The 19,065-nt window shown below is 41.4% G+C and overlaps 1 protein-coding gene across 2 annotated transcripts in view; it reads left to right on the top strand.

Moving 5' to 3' along the window:
• The window catches only part of KCNAB1 (potassium voltage-gated channel subfamily A member regulatory beta subunit 1), a 414,684-nt gene that overhangs the window by 296,240 nt on the left and 99,379 nt on the right, over positions 1 to 19,065 (top strand). For both annotated transcript variants that reach the window (XM_003256336.4, XM_003256334.4), the window contains exon 2: positions 2,601 to 2,644. In XM_003256336.4, the coding sequence (XP_003256384.1) occupies positions 2,601 to 2,644 (44 nt within the window). The remainder of the gene's footprint in view (positions 1 to 2,600; positions 2,645 to 19,065) is intronic.

Below are 19,065 nucleotides of genomic sequence, written 5' to 3' on the forward strand. Positions count from 1 at the left end.
ATTAGTACTTGCTAGTTTGCAGTTTGTTTTTGCTGATAGTTCTCATGTTTGGTCTTCAAAACCCATAACAGAGTGATCATTATCTTCAGTTGCTGCCATAAGGAAAATAGGACTTCATAAGGAAAATGGGTGCTGAGATGTTGCCAAGTACCCAGTGATATAACTTTGCCTTATTTGAGTTTGTTAGAAAAATCTCTAAACTGGCCGGACGCGGTGGCTCACGCCTGTAATCCCAGCACTTTGGGAGGCTGAGGCGGGCGGACCACGAGGTCAGGAGATCGAGACCGTCCTGGCTAACACGGTGAAACCCCATCTCTACTAAAAATACAAAAAATTAGCCAGGCATGGTGGTGGGTGCCTGTAGTCCCAGCTACATGGGAGGCTGAGGCGAATGGCATGAATGAGGAGAATGGCATGAACCCGGGAGGCAGAGCTTGCAGTGAGCCATTGCACCACTTCACTCCAGCCTGGGTGACAGAGCAAGACTCCGTCTCAAAAAAAAAAAAAAAAGAAAAGAAAAAAAGAAAAATCTCTGAGCTATAGAGACTTATCCTTAGAACTGTCTTGCTCTATAGAGTTTTCTACAAGTCACTTCTCCCTACTGAAAGACATTAAAAATACGTGAAAACCCTTTTCTAGATCCTTTTCTTCATGATAGCCACAAAGTTATGCAAATATAAGCCTGAGGAAGCCGCCACCTCACGTGTTCCCAAAGATCTCCACTGTAGGATGTATCCCATGTTACTGGAATTAAATGTTGGTTTTTCTGTGTCGTTCACTGGACTCTAAACTCCTTGAGGGTACAGGACCATGCCTTGTTCTTCTCTGTATCTCTATGACTTTTTAAAAAAATTCTCCCTACAATATAGCATTTGCTCTAGATTCTTACCCTTTAAAATCAGTAGACTTTTGGACTACCAAGAAAAGTCTTTTGTCTGTACATCTATTGATTTCTGAAAAACTAAATGAACAATTTCTTATAAAAATTATTTTCACTGGAGCAATCCAATTATTTTTCTCCTATTTAGTGGTTCAAAATTTTGTCCACATGCATCTTTATGCAACAGTTTTCTTCCAGTTGGACATGTCCAATTCATATCGGAAAATTTAGCACCATGTCTGTTGGAGGGTAGGAGTCAGAAAGCACCAGAAATCGCTATGCCTTGCATTTGTTTACAGTGTAACACTTTAGCACACATTCTCACGCTCTGGCCCTACAAACTGTGATGCTACGCTAATGGCATAGACATCAACACTACATCTTCCGAATGAAGAAACTGAACCTCAGAGAAAAAAGGGAGCAATTTCTACAAGGTCACCCAACTAGTTGTGACAACGGATCAAAAGCCCGGGTCTTTCAACTCTTTGCATTTTTATGCATTTTTTATTATCTTGTGCAATTGAATGTGTTGCTTAGGTGGCATTTTATAGACAACATTAATAAGCAGAGGAAAAACATGTGATGCAAAAATGGGAGTACAAATTGCTAAGTCTAAAGAAACCGAAACTGATGACGAATCAAGGGAGAACTTGGAATAGTTCAGCTGTGCCACTGATTTGGAAGTTTTATTTGTGTTGTTTCCTTTGGTGTGGGAGCAAGAAGGGAAACTGTATTTTTATGAGAGCCTCTTATCAGAGAATAAGGGTGCACTTTTCTACAATGTTACAATTATTTCAGCTTCACCTGCTCACTTTGGACCCTTACAGTAATGCTATGAGGCACCCCGTCTCTGAGAATTTGTTTTCTTCTCTAACAGCTGCTAGTCAGAAGACAGAAAAATGGGTTGAGTCTGGATTTCCACAAAGACTTATAGGCAAATGCATACTAGAGCTCCTAGTTCTATCCTTATTTAGAATGCAAAAATATATTTCTTTTCCTTAAACTTTTGGGAATAAAGAACTATCTGATGTTCCCATGGTAATTTTATGTAATCTTGAATTACACACACACACACACACACAATATAGTTAAATACATATCTATGTATTATAATATATTAAATATAGGATATAGTTAAAATATCCTAAAAGATAGTTTTGAATTTGTTATTTAAATAATTCACATCCATTAGAAGTAATATTCTGTCTTAGAAGTCAGTTTGTTAGTCAATAAGTCAAAAATATTTATTAAGGCTCTACTGTGTGTCAGGCCATTCAACACAAATCAGAACTGTTCTGTGACCTAAGTCTAGACCAGGGTGGTAACTGAGGAAGTAGTGAGAAGTGGTCAGTTGACAAATAATGAATGAATGGTTGGTGAATAAGGTAAAGAAGTTTACCATCAAGAAACTCACATTCTAGAAGGAGAGAGAAAGCCAATAAATGGGTAAACAAGTTAATAAAGAAGACAATATGAGACTGAGAAGCTGTGTTCTGTGAGGGACAATTTCTTTGCTGTACCTGAACAGATTTTGAGCTTCCTGGTGCCTGAGTGGCCATGCAAGGGAGACTTGTCTCAAGACAATATGCTGGCATCTGTGGCTCTGCCTCTATCAGGACTCGTTAAGAATCATGCCAAAAGGGAGATACAATATCCACTTATGCATGTACAATTTCACCTGAGGAAATGCTGATCAAGTGTTGCTTTGTTTTTATTATAGGAATCTTGGAAAATCAGGACTCAGAGTTTCTTGCTTGGGTCTTGGTAAGTACTGAGGGTGTGGTGTGGGGGTGGGCTGGAAGGTGGGAGACTGGGGAGGGCACCAGGGAGTGATTGTGGTCCAGGCCAGGACCTGGTCTCAGATGAGGAGGAGGCTTCCTGGCCAGTATTGTCCCACTTCTCCTTTGAGCCTTTCTCTTCCCATCATGACTCTCTCCCAGGGAGCCACCATGTTCATGATTCCTTACAGGGGCCCGTCGAGCATAAGGCAACCTGATGCTAAAGCACACCTCAGAGAAAGGGACTCATGCGTCACTCCCATTTAGCAAGCATGAAGGACTGCATGGCATGCATTTTATAGGTTCAGTTCACCAGTCCCTCAATTCACCCGAATTTTTTCTACCTATCCTTGTTTTCCCTTTGCCTAATTTCCTCACTTTTCTATATTATTATTATGCATTTTATATAATTTTATAATCTGCCTTAAATATTTGGGGGGGCGAGATACACACAAACACACATACATTAATATGTATTAATAAATAAAGATTGTTATTCCTCCCAGTCAATATTTGAAGAGGATTAAATAGAGATGGCAATTCTAACAGCATAAAGATGAATCTGAAGTCGTGGAATCTGACTGTGAGACTTGGGGAGGCTTGAGGCCTCCAGACATCCCTTAGGCCCAGGAAAAGGCAGCCTTGGCATTCCCACCATTCAACACAAATCAGAGCTGTTCTGTGACCTAAGTCTAGACCAGGATGGTAACTGAGGAAGTAGTGAGGAGTGGTCAGATTGTGGCTATGTTTTCAAGGTAAAACCTGAAAGATTTTCTGTTGGGTTCTATGTGGAAGATGACAGAAAAGAGAAAAGTCAAAGATGACTCTAAGGATTTTTTGCCTAAGCGACAGAAAGGATGAAGTACGAGTAAATGAGCTAGAAAAATGAGAGAGAAATTTAGGGAGATTAGGAGATTGATTTGGGACATACTAAGTTTGAGATATCTATTAGGCCTGCAATAAAAATTGTCAAGTATGCAAATAGATATATGACTCCAATTTAGAAAGGAGAGCTGGATATATTAACTTGGGAGTCATCAGCAAGTAGTTGCTGTTTAAGCCCGGATCCTGGATGAGAGCACTAAGGGTGTGCATATAGACAGAATAGAAAACAGAGGCACATGGTCTAAGACCTAGGAAATCCAACATTAAGAAATCGAGAAAGTGAGGAGGAGCCAAAGAAAGCTGAAAATAAAGCAACCAGGGCAGCAGGAGAAAAATCAGAAAAAAATGGAGTCCTGGAATCCAGGTGAGCATTTCGAGGAGGATGGAGTGACCAGTCCCGTCAAGTGGTACTCATGCATCAAGCAAGATGGGGACCAAGAATTGACCATTGGGTTCAGCAACATGGAGGTTATCAATGACTTGTACAAGGTCTGTTTGGGTGGAATGGTAGAGTTTAAAGCATAATTGGAATGGTCCCCTGGGAGAATGGAAAGAGACAAGCTGAAGGCTACTCTTTTGGATGATGATTGCTATAAAGAAAAGCAGAGAAATGGAGTGGCACTGAGCAGACAAGTGGGATCAGAGAGGTTGCTTTTGCACGTGGAAGAAATGACCACATATTTATATACTTATGGGGAAATCCTTTTGAGAGGAAAAAATGATGCAGAAGAAGGAGAGAGAAGAATATCTGGAATGATTTCTTGAGGACATGAGAAGAACACAAGGAGAGAGTACATGAAAGAAGGCAGAGTACATGGGCTTTGAGGCTAGTAGGGCGATTGATGGGGTGGAGTGGAGGAGGGGGAGGTATTTTGTCAAAGTTCTCTTCTATTGCTTTTATATTCTCAGTGGGAATCAGAAGCAAAGTCATCAGCTGTTAGTGAGGATGAGAAGGAAGTGTTAGAAGTTTGGAGAGAAGACATGCGGGAGAGAAGAAGAGTGAATTGACCAGGGCTAGGCCACACAGTGACAAGACAGCATTAAGGATCAGCTTAAGATCAGTATGATTAAATTTGAAGTGAGACTATGTCCATAGTTACGTGTTTTTCTTCTAGACATGTTCAGCTGTGCAAGTTCAGGTGGTTTTTGTTTTTTTAAATAAGATGATAAAAAGAGGGCAAAGATGCTGAGGGCTTGTGTTGGGCAGTTATTTTAATGGTAGAGTTGGCATTTAAACTGAATAGAAAGGAAAATGAGGACTAGAGTCAGGAAAATGAGCCAGGAGCTAAAATGAGGGAGCTGAGGGACTGTGAAAACTGGATAGGATTAATAAAGTATATATCCCAGAGGGACCAAAGAATTGTTGAAGCAAAAACATTAGAAACAGTGGTTGGAAGGATAGAAAGTGGTTGAAAAGGGAAACATTTGAAATTGGGGTTATAGAGGGCTTCAGTTATTGTTAGTGACATAGTCTATGGTGTGTCCATTGGGAGAGAATGGTGGAGGTTGTATCGAAGACAAGATCAGTGAAGGAGAGAAGGTTAAGAAACTTGGAGGTGAAGGTGCAGTGAAGATCATCTTTGGGGTCACTGAACTCACTAAAAAGTACAGCAAAACATTGGAGAGTGGCAGTGAGAAGTGAGCTAAAAGTTTCAAAGAATGAGAGGGAGTGACCAGGGTGGGTCAGTAACTACAACATGAGGGTCCTGATGATGTGTGAGACTCAGAGCTGGCATGTGTGAGGGGGTATTTCAAAGACACTGAAAGCCATCAATGTCTGAATTTTTCTGATTCTTCCTAATAATCTGACTTGGGAGGTGAAGGCAGTATTTGTTCACCATAAGTCTAAGGTAATTTGACATTTGCTTAATTTATGGCTCTGATATTGTTACTATTTACTCATATTTGAAAGACCCTGGAGATTCATTACCAGGGACACTCTGACCTTAGTTTTTTGTTTTTTTTTAAGAATATCTTTACAGTAAATAACTATTCAGTATTCATTATTGAAAGGAACTACCTATTAATGTAAAGTAAGAAATATATGTAGTGAAAAAGCATTGGCCAACTATTTACAAGCTTGTATCTACGGTGGAAAATAGTTTAGTCATTAAGTACACAGAAAACGCAGCTGAAAGCCCTTAAGACAATAACATATTAGGTGCTCGTGCAATCCCAGTCTCCAGAGGCCAGTCTCCAGTTTTGTTGATTTTTGTTTTCTTTAAAACCGCAGACTGTGTATGAGCTGCAGGCATTTTAGTGAACTTTGAAACAGGCTTGATTCAGGAGCAGCAAGTTCTGATTTGAGCTTCAAGTTTTTTCAAGAGTCTGAACACTTGTAATAAGACACTGTATGAAAAATAGGAAACAAGGAAGTTCATGGGGCTGACTTGCTTCATTCAAAACAGGTGACAAAGCTTGACAACTTGAATAAGCACTCTTTGAGAACTTTTTTGAACTGCCTTTATCAGCCAGAGGAGACAAGAAATTCATAGAAAGAAATAATGCACCAGCCTTAGATAATTTGTCAGGCTCCGCAGACCCCAGCTGTCAAATCCAAATGGAGCTGGGTTTACTGCTGTAGGCTTAGGATGTCAGCTAAGTCACGACCCATGTTCAACTGAGGCCTTAGAAATTAAGTAGTAAAACTGCCAGGAAATCAGAAAGCTACAGATTCTTTTCTTGAAATACTCTAAAAGTGATAGTTAAAGCTAACAATTCTGACTTTCTTCTCTACCGGAGAAGGAGCAGCTGGAAATTCCTTGCCCTGCCAATTTTCCTTTTGGTGAACTAAGAGCAAATGTGTAAATGGGAGTAGAAGGGTGAAGTAACTTGAGAGTGAACTGATGGTACATCCGAAAGAACACAGCCCTGCCAAGGAGAGAAATGGGAAAAAAATATTAATATTATGTGGCCAATCCTACCTGTGGGTTACTGTGGCTGGCCTGTTCTGTAAATATACTGCCCATTACTGTCAAGACTTGAAGTCAAAAAACTCATGGGAGAGGAATACACTCAGAGTGACCAAACTCACCCCAATCTAATAGGAGGTGGAACTGTCTTATGAGAGAAAAATGGTAGAATTTACATTAATTCACTCATTCATTTATTCATCTTAAGCAAGCATTTATGAAGCCAGACATTGGTTACAGGAGATACAAGGACAAGAGCATGGAGCCTGCCCTCAAATTTATCATAGTGTAGTGGGAGTTAGGCTTGCAAAAAACAAACTGATAATATATCTGACAGATGCCGTAATGGAGAGTACAGGGCAAGTGAAGCGTGAACAAAGTCTCCTGGGAGATTTGGGATAGCTTGATGGGGGAACAGGGGTTGCCACTTGGCGTGACACTTGAAGAGAGAAGTCAAGTGGAGAGGGAGGGCAAGAGGTTGAAGACAGGAAGCAATGCAAGCAACGGCGACTCCAGAGGGAGACTCCACCGAGGGGAGGTACTTGGGGAAATGGGTTACAGGTATAGAATATTATGAGTACAAGGTATTGGGGAACAGCAAGAAATGAGCCTGGAAAGAAAGCTAGGTCTGATTATGAGAACCCTTGTTTGTCTTGCTAAGCCATTTAGCTCTTGTCCTCTATGTCTCTGGAATTCCTTCAAATCCAAAGGTCCCCAGGTCTCAACAAACACTTCGGGGACAAGGAGGAGCAAAGGCTCCATCTCTCTCCGTTCTCTTCCTTCCACCTGCCACAGCTTCCATCAAAGCAGCCCACTTTTTCCTCATATTATTATTATTATTTTTTAAAAATAGACTATGTTTTAATGCAGTTTTAAGTTTTCAACAAAACTGAGCAAAAAGCACAGGGAGTTCCCATACACCCCTATCCCTGTACATGCATAACCTCCCTCATTATCAGCATCCTTCACCAGAGTGGCACATTTGTTACCTCTGATGAACCTACAGTGCCACAACATTATCAATCAAAGTCCATAGTTTACATTAGGGTTCACTATTGGTGTTGTACACTCTATGGGTTTTGACAAATGTATAATGACTTGTATCTACCATTATAGTATCATACAGAATAGTTTCACTGCTCTAAAAAATCCTCTGTCTTGCCTATTCATCCCTCCCTCTCCTCTAACTCCTGGAAATCACTATCTTTTTACTGTCTGCATAGTTTTGCCTTTTCCAGAATGTCATATAGTTGAATCATATAGTATGTAGCCTATTCACATTGGCTTATTTCACTTAGTAATATGCGTTTAAGTTTCTTCCATGTCTTTTCATAGTTTGATAGTTCATTTCTTTTTAGTGCTTCATATTACATTTTGGAAAAAAAAATTCATCCTATGCCAAAAACAGTTATCAAAACCTTGCTCAAGCTTGTGATAAGCCATTGAAAACCTTGCGTCAGGAATAAGACGTGATCAAAGGTATTAGAAGCAACATGAAGGCTATAATAGAGGGAACAGGGTTGAGGCTGGAGGCAGGGAAATTAATTAGGAGTTGATGATGAGGCAGTGGTATGAAAGATGTAAAGGAAGGAGGTGATTAGGAGAAAGAATGAATAGGACTGGTGATCTCTGGATACAGAATAGGAGGTCTTCCTGAGTGGAGGAGGATGCCCAGACTCCTGGATTGGGCATGGGGGTGGATGAGCTGAAATCTCGGAGACAGGAGACACAGGAGGGAGCTGTGAGGGCAGACAGCACTATTGGGGAGTAGTGACTAGAGAGCTTGTGACCTCCCAGCTTCAGACATCTAGAGAACAAGGGGAACTCTGTGGAGATCTCTAGGCTGGAAATACAGACCCAGGAACTTCTCACAGTAATGACCCTATGATTGTCATTGAGATCACCTGGAAACACAGAGGACTGAGGTGTTTGGATAGGTTTAGGACATCTGGCTCATGGTGTCTGCCTGACTGTATGCTCCCTGAGAGCAGAGATTGCCTATTTTTCTACACTCCTATTGTACCTTTAGCAGATCACACTATCTGGCTAGTAGCAGGTATTCAAAAATATTTTTGAGTGAATGACTGGAGAGACGATCAATTGCTAAGAAATGACAAAAGGTCCACTGAGTAATAGCGAGGATCCAGCTGAAGTCAGAAATCATGAATTGCTGAGGCCCAGCCCAGTTCTTTGACTTCCTCCAGTGGCATATCAATGAAGAGACAGAAGTGTGGGGTAGGGAGTGGAAATAGAGAGAGGCCCAGCATCAGGGATTGTCCTAAAAGAGGGTTGGAGACTGGGGAACCTACCACATAAGCAGATGACATGGGATCTAGGCTGGGTTTAGACCCAGAGCTGTTGCATCAGGGCTCTTGCTTCTACAGTTAGAAAGGAGCATCTGCCCACACTGACTTGCTCCAAAAGTCTCACCTTAGGAGCAGTAGGCCGGTCTGATTCATTCCATGGGAGGTAACACACCACAATGTCCAGCTCACCTGTGTGTGCTTGAAAGGGGCTGACTTTACCTTCCAACATTCACTCTGGAATGGGCATGCTTCCCAGAAGGCAAGATGTCTGCAAGGAAAAAGGCACATCATGGTTAATTTGATGTGTCAACTTGACTGAGCCATGGAATGTCCAGATACTGAGTCAAATTTTATTTTGGGTGCACCTATGAGGGTGTTTTGGAATGAGATTAACATTTGAACTTACAGACGGACTAAAGCCGATTGCCCTCCCTAATGTGGGTAGCCCTTTACCAATCAGTTGAAGGCCTGAATAAAACAAAAATTCTTGCCCTCCTGTGAATAAGAGGGAATTCCTGCCTGACCATTTCAAGCTGGAACATTGATCTTTTCTTGCCTTCAGACTCAAACTGAAACATCAGCCTTCTTGGATCTTGAAGGCTGCCAGCTTTCGGAGTAGAACTATACCATTAGCTCCTTTGAGTCTCTAACTTGCCAGCTGCAGATCTTGGGATTTCTTGGCCTCCATAATCACATGAGCCAATTCCTTATAATACATCTCTCTCTGTCTCTCTCTCTCTCTCTCTACACACACACACACACACACACACACACACACACACACACACACACCCTATTGGTTCTGTTTCTCTGGAGAACCCTGAGGAGTGATTTTGTTGATTTTTTTTTTCAAAACATCATGCAAGTGTATGTGGCCAAACAGAGTCAAGTATTTGTAAGTGATACAGGTAGGAAGATATGGAAAACCCAAGTGAGGAGGAATGTGGTCACTTGCTCATTTTTCAGCTGAGCACATATTGAACCTAATGTAAAATACCATCATTCAAATAGAGCTTTCCTGGGCTGTTGGCAGATCAAGAGGACAATATATGCAGCCCTGTCAGATAGGGTTTCATCTGGACCTAAGCAGTGAAGGAGAGAAAGAACACCCCCATGCCTTTGGGTCCCTGTTTCATACATCCTCAAGGCTTTAATTCCTAAGGAATGCAAACTGATTCCAAGGAAATGTTCTGTGTCCTTTTAGGCAGCTGCTTCATGCTTTGTCCTTGAAGAAATAAAGTCATAAAGTAAAATACTTCTTAACACCTTGGAGGACTTATATGAGTCTCTCAAAAGGTGTTTCTTCTCAACTCTGGCTGCACATTGGAGTTACCTGTTTAATTTAAAATTCAGATAATCTCGTCTCAACCTAGACCTTTTGAATAAAGAGCTCCACATGCATGTGTTTTTAAAATGCTGCCCTGACGGTTCTGAGGCAGTATCAGGGTTGGAATACATTGTCTTATCTGGATGGATTAAGATAGAAAAATGTGTGAACTGATATCTAGTGTACCCAGTGCCAGCAGCCATGATTCTTATCTACGTGGTAGCAGCCACCCCCAAATCTAGGCCTGGGAGCTGGCCTGAGGCATTTCCAACTGGACTGGAAAGCCTCCAAAGAGGAGAACCTGCCCGGCTTAGGGCTGGCCTCAGGGCAGGTGGGGTGAGCTGGCTTCCCTGCCATTCGACTCCTGCCATCTGGGTGCCAGTCTTGCCTTATGCCCCTCCCTAACCAAGAGAACTTTCTAGAGCAAAAGCAGTGAATCTTAAGAATAAACTGTGTGGGCTTCTTTTTAATGCATTCATATGTGCAGAATGTAGTCCTGGCTCATCTCCCTCTGCCTTAGTGATGCTCTCACTGCACTAAATATTTTGACACTAGGAGAACACGACATTAAATATTTAACATGGATGGTATTATTTTTATGACACCCTTCATGATTCCCATTCTTGTTGCTTAGGCCGATATAAACTAGCTAGCTCACCTGTTATAACAACATAAGAGCAGCAATAATAAATATTTATGAAGTGCCTCTGAGGACACTTGAGAGGTGGTTTTAAAATGCAAGCTTTCCCTGAAAGAGTTTACCAATTTTTCTGCATAACACAAACAGTGTGAACTATCTTAACTCCAGAATACCCACAGAGTTTAAATGGTGTATGAATATTAAACATACAAGAGTGTTTTAGGCATGTCACTCTTTCTGGAAAGTCTAACTTGAATAAATGTCATGATGCATACACATTAAAAATGAGCAGACCTTTGTATTTTTCCAAAATCGTCCAAAAATATTTCTTCCTAGTTTCCTACTTTTATGGATAAAATCCTTCTTAAGAATTGCTGACAAAAAGAAAAAGAAAGAAAGAGAAAGACAGGAAGAAAGAAAAGAAAGAAAGGAAGAAAGAAAAGAAAGAAAGGAAGAAAGAAAGAAAATTGCTGACAAGTGGTTGCCCTCTGAATCAGCAGGGACTGCTGGCCACATGGTTTTGCCTCTGCTCCCAGGAGTCTATTAGGAGTGACAATATAGCTTAGGTAGGAGTGTGGCAACCTGATATTTCACACGCTGTCAGAGTTGAGGCTTAGGGGAGAACTTGAGGAGAGAAAACAGGAGGGTCTGTACACAGAGGGGTTTATTCAACAACCTGGGCATGCAAACAACCCATGTGCATGCATGCACGCACACACCTCATCTCTCTCCATGCAGCCGCAAAGGGATAAGTGGCCCTCATTTGCCAGCCTGTGATTCTAAAATGAAACAAATGGCTTCAAAACCATTAGTAATGGGGGACAAAATGTCCTCTCTAGGCCCAGATGTGGGCAATTTGCTGAAATTAATCATTTATAAAGACGATCTTACTAAAGAGCATCACAGCCATGAGAGGGAGAATTAGTCCTTCCAGCCACCAGCTCCATTATGAGAAAACAGGGTCAGGAAGAGGCGATATGTCTTGTTCAAGGCCAGTGTTAGAGACCGCAGACTCCCACATTTTCTATCCTTCCTCCCTCCACTAGCAGCCTCGTCCCTTATGGCCCATCTACTTCCAGCCTCCAAGCACACACAGCCACTGCTGTCACCCACATTTCTTCATGTCCTGAACTTGCGCTTCCTTCTTGAAATGAGAATGGCTGCACCAAATGTGTAGGGCCCCTTGCATCTCTCACATTCAGACAATAGTCAGGTGATGTCATGATTAGGTTCGGCATGACTCTGGGTTGGCAGCTTGGTGAAAATGTCTTTACTTTTGAACTAAAAAATGTCAGAACCTGAATGACTCCTGGCATCCATCTCCAGAGTTAGAGTAGACAATGACTTATGAAAGCTCCACAGACAGAATGGGGACAGGAATCCATGTCTTTTGGCCCATGATCAGGTGTGCTTTCCGCATGAGAGATTTCAAAGTAAGGATGCAATTGAGTGCAGGGATTTTGGTTTTAGTGTGGACATCATCAGTGAAGCTCCTAATGACTGCCTTTCCCTCCTTTGCACACTGCCCTAAAGGTTTCATGAGGTCCCCATAGTTCCTGCACTGTAAGCAGCAGCCTGACTAAGGCACATCTTGTGTATGTACAAGTGTATTCATATTGTTTACCTTGGGTTTGCCTGTGCATTCTATATTTATATAAAGATTATTTTTCTAAACTCTGTGCAGCATAAAAACCCAAATGAAAGTTTTGTAATTTCAATCAATAATGCAATTAAGCTTATCTAACAGAGTGAGGCAAAAAATGGAGAAATCATTTGAGTCCTGTCTGCCAGTGGGGTGGGGCTGTGCCTGTGCTTGCCTCTGGTATGCCCAGATGAGGAGAGCACAGGGCTGCAGGCAGTCATCTGTGAAAGTGCAGTGTACATGGCTGAATGACCCTCCAGGGGCCAACGCACTGAGGATGACTGTGCAGACATTCATAGGAATGCCTTAAGGGCCTCAGATGGACGAAGAAGAAATAAAGTCTCAGTTCCTTTCAGGCCTATTGAGTATGAATGAATCAGAAACCTTCCACAGTAAGCCAACAGAAAACCCAGCTCAAAGCAAGTCAAAACATCAGCTCTAGCAAAAACACAAATTTCTAGGCCCACATGAAGAGTTTCTAGGCTCACCTGGACAGTGGACCCATATGGGTTTATCTGGGGAGCAAACTATGAATTCTGTGAGCTGTAGGTTGGTTCTATTCTCAAGCTGTCCTGAAATTGGCAAGAGGGCTGCAGAGGCTTCATGCCTCACATCCCATTGCCTCTGGTTGGTTTATGTATCCATCCCTGAGCCAATCATCAAAGACTTCAATCTCTCAAGACCCACCCTGACACTGGGGAAGGGTACTTTAAATCCACCCAAACTGCATTCTGGGAGTAGGGAAGTGAGTCATTCTCAAAAGAAAATTAAAGAACTCTTACCTAAAGAGGGGAAATAGTGGCTGAGGTAATAAGCAGATGACCACCATGAATAGTTAAGAAGAAAATATATGCTTGGATCTGGGATGCCTTCCCCCACTTATTTTAGCTTATCTGAGCCCCTTCTATGTCATTGGTAGCCATAGTTGAAAATTGAAATTCTCCCAGCTCTTTCTATGGCATGAGATATGCTCAGAGTTTTGTGAGTCAATTCAATTTGCCTAATTGACAAAATTTTCCATTGCAGGGTAAATATACAGCTTTGCTTTTTTAATATATTCTCTCCTTCCTATGTTTTTAATAATCTCAAAGGATTAGTGAGACCTAAGGCTCATTTACAAATAAAAGCTTCGTCCTAACACCTGGATGATGGAAATATGCAAAGAAGGACCTCCATGAGAGAGAAGCAGAAAATACCATCAATACTCATTTCATATCTGACAACTAATTACAATTAGAGGAAAAAGAGGCTACCAACACATAATTATAGGAAATGGGTGATGAGGTAATGAGCAATGGCTAAATTGGAGCTAACAGTCTAACCATGGGGATTTCTTTAGCTGAAAAGAAGGAAACAGGACCTGATTTGGTTCTGTGGCTGGAATTAGCTTCATTTATCTTCATAGTGTCTTACTTTGCCTCCCTTCCCATATCTCCACCTTATGCTTGACAATAGCATTTCCTTTGGCCCTTGCTGAGCTGTTTCTTTTGGCAGCAATGGCTGTAACTGCTCTCTGAAGAATAGAGGACACAGGACTGGTCCTGAGACATGTTGCTACAGGTGACGTTCTGTCTGACTTCGTTACCTACCCCCGCCATTCTCAGGGCAAAAGAGAGGAGCACAGCAGACCCCTCCTTTTCAGTGCCTTCCAGGGAGGACTGATTGGCTCTCCTGGCCCTGCTGATGGATTTGCTGCCTCGGATGTTGCCTACGCCTCAGTTTGTGAACTCTTAGACACTGCGACTGACTCGGTCATCCATGTAAAGCACGGCCAGGCACTTTTTCTGTCATTTTTTCATGTGTTCATGGATTTCACAAAGATGCAGTAGACGCTGTGCTGGGGAAACAGGGAGAAACAACACACAGGTGCCTGCCCTCACAGAGCCTATCTAGGGGGTGGAGGAGACGTAGTTCTCAAGATGAATCAGATCCTTGGGCCATGTGCCCCTAAAGGACACCCTGCATTTTTTATTTGTGTTTGATGGTGATTAATTTTTTAGCCTGACTTATTTCCTGCTGGATTGTCAGTTCAGAACATACGAATAGAACAGAGAAAAAGGTTCTCAATATGCACTGATTTATGGAATGACGAATGAATGAATGCAGCACCACACAGTCAGTACTCTGAAGGAAATATAAAGCGTCATGGAAACACGTACAAGGGCTGCCTAAGCTAGGGTTAAGGGAGGTCATGAAAGGCTTCCTGGAGGAAGAGTAGTAAAGGATAGATTGGGAAGGAGCCAGGTCAGGGAGAACACAAGGAAAAGAACAATTGAACAAGAATGTGATAGAAGTAGAGAGGCAGAGAGATAGAGGTACAAGACATAGAAATGGCCCAGGTGAGGAAGTAACCACCTCTTTTGGGGGAGTAGGGGAAAGTGCTGCTGGAAGCCACCTGATGTTGAAGGATGACTAGCAATCTGTCAGCTTGTCAAGGGAAAGAAAGCCACAGGCATAGCTTGTTAAATTTTCTGTTTACTCCTCACTTGGGTTTGGCTTGATTGTTGCTTTCCTGAACATTCAAGTCTGGGCTAGAGGCTTCCTACAAGTTCCCATCGCGATCCCTCTTATCAATATGTTGCCCTGTGGTTGTATTTATTTTCGTATTTGCCTGCCTTACCACTGGATTGAGAGTTCTAGGATAAAGAGACCATTACTATCATTTGCCATTTTGACACTGCCATCTGGCATGGCTCTGGGGGAACATTGGGAGTTTAATATTTTCTAAGTGAATTAATACATACAGTTCAGGAAGAGGAGAAGCTTGGAAGCCTCAATTAGCATGGCCTGGAGAAGGAGCCATGTGGGAGAGAAAAATGATAAAAGATGACCTCAGAAAGATTATGAAAAGCACGAAAGCCATGTCACAAAGCTTGGTGTTTATCTGTTGTGTGATTGGGAATCATGGAAACATTTAACTCCAAGAGTTACTTGGCCAGATATATTTTAGTCAGCTCATCCTGGTCACAGTGCAGATGGCAAGGTGGTGAGGGTTGAGAATAGAGGTGGGGAGACAGGCTCAATGACTTGAGTATTCTCACTTTTACAGAAGATTAAATGTATCAATACAACAATTGCCCACTCACTGTAAGCCAAGCTCATCATACTGTGAGCATATACAGACAGCCCATACAGAAGGTATATCAGGGCAGTAAGGTAAATGAAGCTTGACCAAATTGGCAAAAGCAGGTAGAGAAAATACAAAAGGAAATACATTTAAAAGCATAAAATATCAGAAAAAGATCTCTAATATAGGTGTTAACATAATAAACTACAAAGTTTCTGAGATTGGGTGGGAAAAAAAAATGCTGGTTCCTCGATATTTTCTGTAAGGAAAAGGTCACAGATAAATAGAAAATAAATAAATGGGCAAATAGACAAATCAAAGAAGAAAAGGAAACCAAAATTGAGATGTAAAATTAATATGAAATAAACTAGAATTCAAGGCAAAGAAACGACATAGTAATGAGAGGTGATAACTGGTGGAGTCCCTGAAAAAGAGGAAGGAGATGGGATCCATAGGATAAGTGGAAAAATAAGCATTGAATAGAAAGGACACCATTCCACAGTGGCAGGAAGAAAGGAGAAGACGGTACTGTTTTAATTTATGTTCTCTTTGAAGCAGGCTCTGAAACGAGGATTTGAAGGCAGGTAGTTTGATGATTTTTTGAGATGTGAGATTGGAAAGGGAAGGTGATAAAGGGCATATAATCGAGTCAGTGCTAGTGTGGGTAACCGAAGCTGGAATTCCCCTGGGGCTCTGGATCCAGTGTGGAATGCACAGCTACCTGAGAGTGAGGGCGATGGGGTGTTTCCACACCAGAGAGAGTCGTCAAGCACCTGGAAGCCCCAGGGAAAATGGGAAGGGCACCAGTTGTGTCTGCTGTGGGTCAGAGAGTAGATATAACAAGAAGTAGAGAGGGTTATAGTTTGTCTTCTTTTATTTTTGTGAAGCAGGAGGCACTGTTACCTGCTGAGGTTAAAGGAAGAGGAGGTAGGACCTGAGGTTGGTAAAAGTGGGGCAGGTTTGAAATGCACACATTGGAGAAAACTGACTAGAAAACAGAGGACTGTTGGGGGTCTATGAGGGACTAGACACAAATAATTTACACTATGTCAGTCTCTATAGTTTGTTATTTTCCCCAGCACAGCTTAGCACCTTGGTTATAGGTGATAAGTAGCCAGACAGTCAGATTTATAAGGATATGGGTTTTTGTCAGGCAGGTGCAATGAAAGGACAGTGAATCAATGGACTTGAGAATAAAGCAAGAGAACCTTCTAAATCGTGAACCACATCGTCTAGCCACCCTGACCCTCCTCGATAAGGAAGGAATTGAAGACAGACATTAGATAGAAAAGAAGGGAAAGAGTTTGAAGTCAGAGTATGTGGGGAGAATATACAAAATCTGCAAGAGTGAGATTCTAGCATGTGGAAATTAATGACCAGATCTTACATATATAAATATATTTGGAATTAAATAAGGCATACCTTCACCCAAGTTCTGTTGTGTGCATGTTCAGTTCTATTTTTCATGGCAGCTTTGCTATCTTGTAGTATTTCCACCCCATCAGCATTTTCTTCTGCTCCATCTAAAAGTTAATGTCTGTGTTTTTATTTTATTTTAGTTCCAGGGTATAATATGTGCAGGATGTGCAAGTTTGTTATACAGGTACATGCGTGTCCTGATGGTTTGCTGTACCTATCAACTCATCATCTAAGTATTAAACCCAGCATGCATTAGCTGTTTTTCCTGATGCTCTCCCTACCCCTGCCCACCCCCAACAGGCCCCAGTGTGTATTGTTACCCTCCCTGTATCCATGTATTCTCATTGTTCAACACCTACTTATGAGTGAGAACATGTGGTGTTTGGTTTTCTGTTCATGCATTAGTTTGCCGAGGATGATGGCTTCCAGCTCCATCCACATGCCTGCAAAAGACATCTCATTCCTTTTTATGGCTGCATAGTATTCCACGGTATATATGTACCAGATTTTCTTTATCCAGTCTATCATTGATGGGCATTTGGGTTGACTCTATGTCTTTGCTATTGTGAATAGTGCTGCAATGAGCATATATGTGCATGTATGTTTATAATAAAATAATTTATATTCCTTTGGGTATATACCCAGTAATGGGATTGCCAGGTCAAATGGTATTTCTGGATCTAGGTCTTTGAGGAAGCACCATACTGTCTTCTCCAATGGTTGAACTAATTTGCATGCCCACCAACAGTGTAAAAGTGTTCTGATTTCTCTGCAGCCTCACCAGCATCTGTTGTTTCTTGACTTTTTAATAATGGCCATTCTAACTGGCATGAAATGGTATCTCATTGTGCTTTGATTTGCATTTCTCTAATGATCAGTGATTTTGAGCTTTTTGCCATATGTTTGTAGGCTGCATAAATGTCTTCTTTTGAGAAGTGTCTGTTCATGTCCTTTGCCCACTTTTTAATGGGGTTGTTTATTGTTTCTTCTTGTAAATTCATTTAAATTACTTGTAGACTCTGGATATTAGACTTTTGTCAAATGGATAGATTGAAAAAATTTTCTCCCATTCTGTAGGTTGTCTGTTCACTCTGATGATAGTTTCTTTTGCTGTGCAGCTCTCTAGTTTATTTCCATTTGTCAATTTTTGTTTTTGTTGCAATTGCTTTTGATGTTTTTGTCATGAAATCTTTGCCTGTGCCATGTCGTGAATGGTAGTGCCTAGATTTTCTTCTAGGGTTTTTATAGTTTTGGGTTTTACATCAATGTCTGTCTTGCATATATTTTTTTTAAATTGAAGTTTATACTTGAAAGTTTGTGATATCCGTAGTGTCCTAAATGCATGCAATTTCTATAACCAGTGTAAATTTAAGAAGGATTGGTCTTTTATTCAGGGAGATTAGTGGCTGCTGTGTTGCTCTTCCAATTGACCCATTGGAACCACATGAAAATAGTGGATTTTCAATTACCTCTGCTAAGAGAAGGGAACTGTGAAATCGAAAATCTAATTGTATTTTTGTTTGTCTTTGGAATGCACTTTCTATTTCTATTTGAATCTGGGTGTCACAGGCATAACATGTCAGTGGAAAATCAAGAGTCATCTACAGTTAATAAAATATATAGGAACAATATAATGATCTAGTACTCCATCTCAGGGTAGCATTCAGTTAAGCTTTTAGATCTCCATAATAAATTAATCATTCTGCATGGCACCAGTGGGAGAAATTCCACTCTGACCCCATCAAAGTGATGCGTCCCACTTGCACCTTACTCTAGCAGGATTGGTGGCCCTTGTAATCTTGTCCCAGAAAACGAGACTGCTGATATTATTTTTTTTATTTCACACTTTTAAAAAATTCTGCTAAGCTTCTTTTGCTACAGTCATTTGCTGCCACTGGGAATTTTGCAGAAGTTTAATAGTACTGATAAAATGAAGGGCAAAGTACCAATGAGAATCTTGAAGGAATAGTCTGTAATTCTTTATTTGGTCAGGGCGAAAGACCCTGCAAGGTATTACAATCTCCATTTTGGGGTCAAGGCCACCTTCAACCTTCCAAATTGTTCTTCATCCTCTAGGACCAGTATTTATTGTCTCTCTTCCTGTCCCTCCAAGGCTTCTCACTGTATTGGGACCTCATAGAGTTAATTCCTACAACATCCCAACCCACTGCTTAGACAAGTTGTCATCTCGGCTGCCATTACAGTCACA

This window comes from Nomascus leucogenys, chromosome 11, assembly GCF_006542625.1.
Source record: "Nomascus leucogenys isolate Asia chromosome 11, Asia_NLE_v1, whole genome shotgun sequence".
Classification (NCBI taxonomy): Eukaryota; Metazoa; Chordata; class Mammalia; order Primates; family Hylobatidae; genus Nomascus; species Nomascus leucogenys.